Source organism: Herpailurus yagouaroundi, unplaced genomic scaffold (genome assembly GCF_014898765.1).
Source record: "Herpailurus yagouaroundi ecotype Mexico unplaced genomic scaffold, PumYag 141, whole genome shotgun sequence".
NCBI lineage: Eukaryota > Metazoa > Chordata > Mammalia > Carnivora > Felidae > Herpailurus > Herpailurus yagouaroundi.
Window position 1 is genome coordinate 36608008 of NW_024412396.1, and position 9705 is coordinate 36617712.

The following is a 9705-nucleotide window of genomic DNA, read 5'->3' on the forward strand; positions in this document are numbered from 1 at the left end:
GCAGCCTAAAGCAGTGTTGTGATTTGGGAAAACAATTGAGGCTGGGCTTGTGTGAAGGTGAAAACCAACCTGCTTGTTTCCGTATCTTTGCCTTCCTGCCTGAAGGTAGTGATGAGAGCATATGGAAATCTTTTGCCATTTTAGTCTATTGAAGAAAATCTGGCTCAGCACAAAATTTTACACTTTGCTTAAATATATTTTATGGTGTTGCCACCAAGAGCAGAGGTTCTTTTTCAAGGCTGACTTTGGCCGCCTTAATAGGCGGATAGATAAAGGGAAGGCCTACATAACTGTGTTTTGGTAGGTTCTTCCTATTTCCAAAGCTTATGTACTGGTACTGTTGAGGAACTAGGTTGCAAAGTAATCTCCCAGGTACCGGAAGTGTTCTATTGTTATTTAGTCATCAATGGTTGATGATATGTAGTTAACATTTCTGAAGGATCATTCATTTGCCAAATATTTACGGAGTCCTGATTAATAACAGGTATTGCATTAGGTACTGAAGGATAGCAAGATGAACATATTGAGCTCTCTGACCCTGAGGAGCTTAAAATATGGTGGGAGAGATAAGACACATCCATTAGGAAATACAACAGAGAGTATGAGAGTGGTGAGGATAAAGAGACTAATTTTGGGAGGCCAAGGGCAATGGGGAATGGATTTTTAGCTGGGCCTTAAGGACAAGAATTTTGAGAGGACAAGGATAGAGCTCACTAGAGGAAGATTGAATGAAATGAGTAAAGCATGGAGCCATGAAGGTATGTGGTATATTTCTGAATATATTGAGTAATTCAGCATGTCTGTGTTGTGGGGTTTATTAATTGTGTGGTGGGAGATTAGCTTAAAGGGCAGGTTGGAGACAGATTATGAAGGTCTTTGAATGGAACGCTCAGTTTGCAGTGGTGCTCACGGTGGTTTGTGTACACAGTAGTCCATGGTCATGGTTGATTAGCCCAGGGATGGACACTTTCCCCAAACCAAAACATTCAGAATCCTCTTCTGGGGTTTTTCAAATTTTCATGAAGAAAAAAAGTTAAGGCTGGGAGAGGGAGCCTTGGATATAATGCTTGGGACTTAGTAACCAAGCTATCTGCCTGTGGAGGATGCAGATGAGCAGTAGGTAGGAGGGGACCTAGTGAGTCTCATGGGTGGTAGTGGAGGGAGAAGAGCCTGGCAGAAACAGGTAGAGAGCCTGGCAGAGTGAGTGCCAGGTTCTAGTCATCTCCCAGGTGTAGCAGCATTCTTGTCGTTTTTGTGGTGATATGGATTTCCCCGAGGAGCCAGAAAGGCCGCTTGGACTGGACTCAGCAAAAGGATGAATTTATTGGAACATAATATCAAACAACGTGAAAAACAGGAACGCAACTGGTTGTGCTTAGAGACCTGCTGTCTCATTTCACCTGCCTCTTTCAAGTTGGTCTTTCCAAGGGCTTTCCCCAGAAAGTTGGAACCAGGGTTCCCCATCGTTCTTAATTCACACTTTTCTAGCCCCGTTAAAGAGGTTCTACTGTTTTCCCTTTACTGCCAGTTTGAAAAATATAAGGAGGATCTCTGGTTGTGCCAGTAAGGGTTATGTGTCAACCCCTAGGCCAGAGAGTCCGGATTGTGATTAGCAGGCACATTAAGAACCACTGAAGCCTGTGGGGGATGAGTTGTTTTCCATAAGAAGGGGGAGGGATGCTATCTTTAGTCTTGAGACAAAACCATAAATGTCCCCTAAGGATGGGGAAAGCCCAGCCTGGGTCCTTGGGGCTGGGAGAGAGGGTCTGCAAGAGAGAAACACTGCCCCAAGGAGGTAGAATCTACTGAGATGGGAATGCTAGAGGAAGAGCAGATTTGGGAAGAGAAATAATGGGCCAGTTGGTCCACTGTTGGGATGCTGCTGTTTTTTTAAAAATATTTGTTTATTTTTTGGGTGAGTGCAAGCGGCGGGGGGTGCAGAGAGAGGGGGACAGAAGATCTGATGCGGGCTCTGGGCTGACAGGCTGATGGCAGCTAGCCCGATGTGGGGCTCGAACTCCTGAACCGGGAGATCATGACCTGAGCCAAAGCTGGGCATTCAACCAGCTGGGCTACCCAGGTGCCTCATGGATGCTGCTGTTTTAAGACATGTAGGAAACCTGATTGTTTAGTGGGTTTTACAAAGACTGAAGTTCCATTTGAACCAGAGTTCAGGTGCTGTCAGGGCTTTCCTTTTTTTTTTTTTTTTTAACGTTTTATCCATTTTTGAGACAGAAAGAGACAGAGCATGAACGGGGGAGGGGCAGAGAGAGAGGGAGACACAGAATCGGAAGCAGGCTCCAGGCTCTGAGCCATCAGCCCAGAGCCCGACGCTTGGCTCGAACCCATGGACCTCGAGATCGTGACCTGAGCTGAAGTCGGACGCTTAACCGACTGAGCCACCCAGGCGCCCCCAGGCTTTCCTCTTGAAAGCCTTCTGATCATTCTACGTTTGTGGACCCCACGAGTAATAATGGTATACATTTTGGAGTTTCTATTATGTACGAGGCATTGTAGTAGTGCCTTCATACAAGTACCTGTCAGGTAATTTAATCATTACAGCAACCCTGTGAAGCGTATTAAGTGGAAGAAAGTAACTGAGGTAAGTGAGGATAAGAAATTTGGCTCAAAAACCAGTCTGATTTAAGCAAAGGCCAGGTTCTTCCCATTTCATTGCTTCTTTTAGATACTACTACTGATGAGAATACCTATAGTACTGTTTAATAATGGCTAACAGTTATTGAGCTCTTATTCTGTGCTAAGTACTTTAAATGAGATATCTCATTTAATCTTCACGTTGCCCTCAATTTATGGTTGGAAAAACTGAGGCCTGAGGTCATGCAATTACAAAGTAATGAAGTCAGCACTTGAATCCAGCTCTCTTGAAGTCAGATGCCCAATCTATAAGCTCTACTTTCTATTGCCTCTAGCTTTGTGAGAATCATGCTCATCTGATAAGAGTTCCAAGTCAGCTGTTGCTACCATTCTTCTCTTATAGTAGTTTCCAACCTGGGAAGTGGAGAAAGCTGGTAGCAATGTTTCCTTCCACAATCTTCAGTGCTTTCTTTGTCTTGATGTTAAGGTTTGGGCAAAAGGTAAAACAATTCACAAAGTGGTTGGGGGGTCTCCTGTTCCAGGACATGATTAAAAGTGCCTTGTGGTAATAAACAATAATGCCAAATTAATGGATGACTTCTCAATGTATTATTGCCTAAAATTTTTATTTGCTCACTGAACATATTCACTCTTTTACTGTAAGTTTCCTGTTCTATTAAAATATATTAAGATCCTAAAAGTTGTCCTTATTTTTAGAGAGCTTCACTGTGAGTCACATGACTGGTTTGGATGTGGTCTTTTTCAATAAGACAATAGCAGCATAATAAGCCTCCAGGTCAGCACAGCATTTGTATTGCCTATTTTAGTAAACTTATTTGGTTAGCTCCTGTTAGTGAACAATGTTATGATCAAGCTGATGACATGATTTATTAGGTGAATCCCTATGTCTATGTACAAATATAAGCCCTGTGCTTATATATAAGCATATATATATATATATGCATATATATATATGCATATATATATATGCATATATATATATATGTAGTGCTATATATAAGCCCTTTGGTCTGCTGGTTCCCAGATGTGATATCTAGCTGTTTGTCAGGTTCCTCCTCTTGTAACCCATGGAAATCCCAACTGTATTACCACACTGAGTTTCATACTGAGTTCACTGTTTAAAACAGTGGGAGTTGGGAGGTGGCTGGCTGGCTCGGTAGGGCACACAACTCTTAATCTTGGGGTCCTGAGTTTGAGCCCCATGTTGGGAGTGGAGCCTACTTAAAAAAAAGTGGGAGTTGGAATGTCACTTTTTATGTTTTTATTGAAAAGAGCAAAAGTGCTATCGAAAGCACTTTTTAAACTTACCATGTGTGTACATAGCTAGTATTCATTGTATGGGTTAATTTGAAAAACTTTGCATGTCTACTTCTGATGGAATTTGGACCAGATTACAAGATGATGCTTGGCTTAAAATTTTTTTCACAGTGAACTAGTATTTGATGCTCGTTCATTTATTCTTCACTCTACTTATTCAATAAATATCAACATATCCTTGTTATGGCAATGAACATGTGTCCCTTACAGAGGGAGGAGTTTATCTAATAGATCTGTTTATAGGCTTTCTTTGCAATCCTGATAAATGCAGTGAATGTGGTTTACAACTGCCAAAGAGATTCAGGCTCTCAGATCTTACAATTGCTGAAATACAGTGTATATGGTTGGGGTGTTGGGGGGGGGGATGTAAGAACCAGGTGACACCGGTTAAGCACACTTGACAGTCTTGAATTAAGTGACTCTGCAGAACAGATGCCAGAATTTAGTGAGAATCTGTAGTATTTAGGGTTGGTGTAGAGACTTTTGTTATAGGTAACTTTTTCAAACTTTTATTTGCGAACTTGTGCTTGCATGACTGCAAGTATAAAGGAGAATATAAAGCACAGGCTTTCAAATTATTCAAAAGAAAATGCTAGTCTGAATTATTGATTATGTACACAGGGCATAAATCTTTGAAATCGTGGTAATGCTTTCCAGACAGTACAAGGTGAAATCTATGTGCCTAATTGTGACACAGTTCCTTAAAAAAATACTTCTACATGCATGGAGATGGAGCTTTGTGTACAATTTGACATTTTAATAGCTCTTCCCCGAAATCTAGGATAGTGCACTGGCCTACGGAAGCTAAGAGCAAGCCCCAGCTGCAGGACCGGAAAGCTCGCGGCCGGAACGTTTGTGCTGCAGCGTCTCGCCCCGGGCCGGTGCGCATTTGCAACGGGACCGTCCCAGCCAAGTGCCTGTTGGTAGGAACCCGCTTGGAGGAGGTTTGGGGTTGCTCTGGCTGTAGCTAAAGCAGGCGTCGGGGGAGAATCCACAGGAGGGAACCGCCATGGACGATCAGGGCTGCCCCCGGTGTAAGACCACTAAATACCGGAACCCCTCCTTGAAGCTGATGGTGAATGTGTGCGGGCACACTCTGTGAGTCGGGAGACCGTGGGTTCCATGGGGGTGAAACTCGCAGGGTGGGAGAAGAGAGCTGGGAAATGCCTGGCCTGGGCTCAGGGGAGAAAAGGGCGTCGTTCGTTTCAACACTGGGGAGGAAAATGGGAAAAGGTGACGTTGTTTCTGTAAACAGACGGTAGCCCCGAGCCGCGCTGGCCTGCTTTGGACTGCAGGTTCCCAGATGTAGTACCCAGCAGGTTGTCAGGTTTGCCCATTCATAGCCGGGGTATTTCCAGGCTGTGTTGACAGCTGGGGTCCAGACATGCCGCTGGTTAAAAGCTTGGGGGATTGGAGTGTTTAATTTTACGGAAATGTTTTTATTGAAAAGGGCGAAATTGCTATGAAAACAAAATTACTGTGAATATATACTTCTATTTATTATGTAAGGTAATATGAAAACCGTCTATAAACCATTTTGTCCTGATGGAGTTGGGTTAGATTCTCATCACTAAAAGGGAGTAAGTCTAGATTCTTGGCGGTTTTGGAGATGTAATGGTGGCTGGTATTTATTGAGTGCACATTATGTGCCAGGCAGTGTTCTCAGCGCTTTACCATGAATTGTCTCACTTCATTCCCAAACAGCCCCATGAGGTAAGTATTAGTATCCTTACCATTTAACAGGGAAGGAGACTGAGACTGCTCAAGGTCCTTATTAAGTGGGCCCTACTAGAATTGGAACACAGGATGTCTGACTCCAGAACGCCCATTTTGGGGGAGGGGAGGAGAAAGAAGGAGGTTAAGTTTGTTTATTTTGAAGAATAAGTGCCGGAATTGGTCAGCATGTTTCTTGTCACATTTTTATAGTCACATGTGATTCAGTAAATGTGGTTCTATAAAGCACTTGGGATTGAAGGTGGTGTATTATGGTGAGCATATATTCCTGTAGGTTCTCTGAGGTTTCTTAGAAATAAAAGGTGATGGGTAATCTACAGTGTGATAGACTAGGTCTTTGGGTAAGCATAAATTGCATGGTCAGTTGTAGTTATAATAATTATAATAAGGTTTATTAATGTATTGGTACTTTTTTCTAATGTTTTTGTTATTCATTTATATTTGAGAGAGAGAGACAGATGGAGAGACAGTGTGCGAGTGGGGGCAGAGCAGAGAGAGAGACAGAGACAGAATCCTAAGCAGGCTTCAGGCTCTGAGCTGTCAGCACAGAGCCCCATATGGGGTTTGAACTCCCAAACTGTAAGATCATGACCTGAGCCAAAGTCAGACACTTAGCTAACTGAACCACCTAGGCGCCCTGAGATGACTTATTTTTAATTAGAAATTGCTTTTGTTGTATCCTTAGTCCTTTTTGTTTTCTCATAAGAGTTAAGAATTGTCTAAATTATTGAGGTGCCTGGCTGGCTCAGTCAGAGTGTTACACTCTTGATCTTGGGGTTGTGAGCTTGAGCCCCATGTTGGGTGTAGAGATTACTTAAAAAATAAAATCTTTAAAAAAGTAAGTTATTTTATTTATTTTGGTTATTTGCTAACTTGTTAGGTATAGACCACATTTTATAGTTCTTTTTTGACTTGAAATATGAACAAAATGGATATAAGAATATAGCGTATTGGATAAAAGAAGAAACTTATGATTTTGAATTTTTTACACAGTCCCTACAGGAACTGTGGCTTTGGGCAAATTACTAACACCTTGCACTCATTTTTCTTTTTTGTGAGAGACAGAGAGCACATGTGTGCTTGCACACACACTCATGCTAGTGGGGGAGGGGCAATGGGGGGAGAGAGAGAGAGAGAGAGAGAGAGAGAGAGAGAGAGAATCTTAAGAAGGCTCCATGCCCAGCTCAGAGCTGGAGTGGAGCCCGGCTGCAGGTTTTGATTCCAAGACTGGGAGATCATGACCTCAGTTGAATTCAAGAGTCTGTTGCTCAACCACCTGAGCCACCCAGGCACCCCTCATTTTTCTTACCTGAACAATAGAGACAGTAGCACTACCTATATTACAGTGTTTGAGGATTAAATATATAAAATATTTGGAGGTGTTTTGTAGAGTTTCTGTCTCTGTTGTCAAATATAGTATTTGTTTAATATATATTGGTTATATTACCGTTATTACTTGTGAGTAGTATGTGTGCTAAGCAGAGATGAAATTAAAACAGGAGTCATTTGGGCTACTATGTAGGACTTGTACAATAATGATTATCTTTAAATGAATTTAAGAGACTACAAAATGTCAAAATAATAGCTTTAATTCTAATGATCTGTAATTTTCTTTTTTAAGATTTTATTAATTTTAACGTTTATTTGTTTTTTGAGAGAGAGAGCGAGAGAGAGACAGAATGCGAGTGGGGGAGGGGCAAAGAGAGAGGGAGACACAGAATCTGAAACAGGCTCCAGGCTCTGAGCTGTTTGCATAGAGCTCAACATGGGGGTTGAACTCCCGAACCAAGAGATCATGACCTGAGCTGAAGTCTGATGCTTAACCAACTGAACGACCCAGGCACCCCTTTAAGATTTTATTTTTAAGTAGTATCTGCGCCCAATGTGGGCTTGAACTCATGACCCCCAGGTCAAGAGTTGCATGCTCTACCAACTGAGCCAGCCAGGTGCCTCTGTAATTTTTTTTTTTAATGTTTATTTATTTTGAGAGAGAGAGGATGTGCCCTTGTGCGAGCAGGGGAGGGACAAAGAGGGAGGGAGGGAGGGAGAGAGAGAGAATCCCAAGCAGGTTCTGCTGCTGTCAACTCGGAGCCCGATACAGGGCTCAATCTCATGAACTGTAAGATCATGACCTGAGCTGAAACCAAGAGTCAGACACTTAACTGACTGGGCCACTCAGGCACACCTTTGTAGTTTTCTTAATATGAACTTGTTATCATGTTCTTTCTTGGAAAATGGGATTTATATATATAAATTTATATATATAAATCCACCTTTTAAAATATTCGTATATTGGGTATCTTTTATAAATCGGTGTGTATATGTCTTCCTCTTTATTTTTAACAGTTGGATGGTAGCTCAGTGTTCAGTTATACTATAATTGATTTAACCAAAAAACATTTTTTTAAGTTTATGTATGTTTTTAGTAATCTCTACACCCACTATGGGCTCAAACTCACAACCCTGAGATCAAGAGTCGCATTCCCCCTCCGACCGAGTCAGCGAGGTGCCCCATTTAACCAAAATCTTTTTTTAAGTTTTTTTAAATGCTTATTCATTTTTGAGAGACAGAGACAGAGTGAGAGTCGGGGGAGGGCAGAGAGGGAGGGAGACACAGAATTTGAAATAGGCTCCAGGCTCTTAGCTGTCAGCACAGAGCCCGATGGGGGGCTTGAACCCATGAACCGTGAGGTCATGACCTGAGCTGAAGTCGGACACCCAACCGACTGAGCCACCCCGTTGCCCCCCAGAATCTTTTTGATGAATATTTTATGTTTCTGTTTTTTCACTGGAGTGAACTTGGTAGCTAGCTAGCTAGCTCTTTGAGCACTTAGGCATATTCATAAGATATAACACTCAAGCCATAGGGTAAATACCTAGTAGTGTAATTGTATGTGACTTTTAAGTTTTGATAAATATTGCCCAGTTGTTCTCAAAAAAAGGTTGTATCAGTTATACTCCCAACAACAATATGGTAATTCTTTTTGCCACAAATCTTTGCTGATATTGGGCATTATTATTTTTTTGATCTTCTTGTTCTGATAAGTAATACAACATTATGGATTTTGATGTGAAATACTTTTTTTTAATTAAAACATGTTTTTAAAAAAATTTATTTATTTTTGAGAGACAGAGTAAGAGTGGGGCAGGCACAGAGAGAGAAGGAGACAGAGAATCTGAAACAGGTTCGAGACTCAGCACAGAGCTCTATGTGGGGCTCAAACTCGTGAACCTTGAGATCGTGACCTGCCCTCACAGTTTCTGAGGGGCGGGAATCTGAGAGTGACTTTAGCTGAGTGATTCTGTCCCATAGTCTCTTCAGAGGTTTGCTCAGGCTGTTGTCTGAGACTGAATATCTTTTTCCAAGGTTTCTCATGTGGCTCTTGGCAGGAGGGTTCATTTTCTCCCCGTGGACCCTCCTTGGGTACTCATGATGTGGGTTTTCCCAGAGTTTGTGATGAGAGAGGGAGAGAACCAGAAGCCCAGAACTTTCTATGATCTAATCACAGACATGACATTACTATCATTGTGCTGTTTTATTTGTTAATACTGAGCAGCCCTGTTACAATGTGGAAGAGTACGCACAAGAGTGTGAATACTATCAGGTAGGGATTACTGGGCCACCTTGATGTGGCTACCACATGATTTTATATTTGTTCATGTCCTCAAGTTGGCAAAGGCATTTGAGGAAGCAAGAGAGTGAGTAGGAGTAGTGATACGCAAAAGATAAGGAGTGTAGGATTATGATAAGATTAATTAGGACTGCTGTTTATGGGAAAAAATACAGAAGCAGAAAGAAGTGAAAACATAATGAAAAGATCTTCCTCTCTTAATTGCTAGTAACTGAGGAAGCATATTCCCTTTTGTATCAATTCAGTCCAGCAAACACTCAAATGGATTGATTACATGCACATTAAAGATGATTGGATTCCATGTTTGTTGTTTTCCAGTTCAAGGATGAGCTTTGTTTTAATTAAAGAAAAGGAGAATTGTTTTCTTTTTTCAGGACCACGTGTTTCTTTAAGAAACAGGTCTTTC

The 9705-nt window shown here is 41.8% G+C and overlaps 1 protein-coding gene across 2 annotated transcripts in view; it reads left to right on the forward strand.

Moving 5' to 3' along the window:
- The window catches only part of MNAT1 (MNAT1 component of CDK activating kinase), a 237487-nt gene that overhangs the window by 3704 nt on the left and 224078 nt on the right, over positions 1–9705 (forward strand). Inside the window, exon 2 of one of the 2 annotated variants that reach the window (XM_040477324.1) lies at positions 4715–4856. Coding sequence is in view for 1 of the 2 variants with exons in the window: in XM_040477323.1 (XP_040333257.1) it covers positions 4943–5031 (89 nt within the window). In the remaining variant the exon portion in view is untranslated. Of the gene's footprint in view, positions 1–4714; positions 5032–9705 lie in introns of both variants that reach the window. The other variant, XM_040477323.1, reaches the window with a different exon arrangement.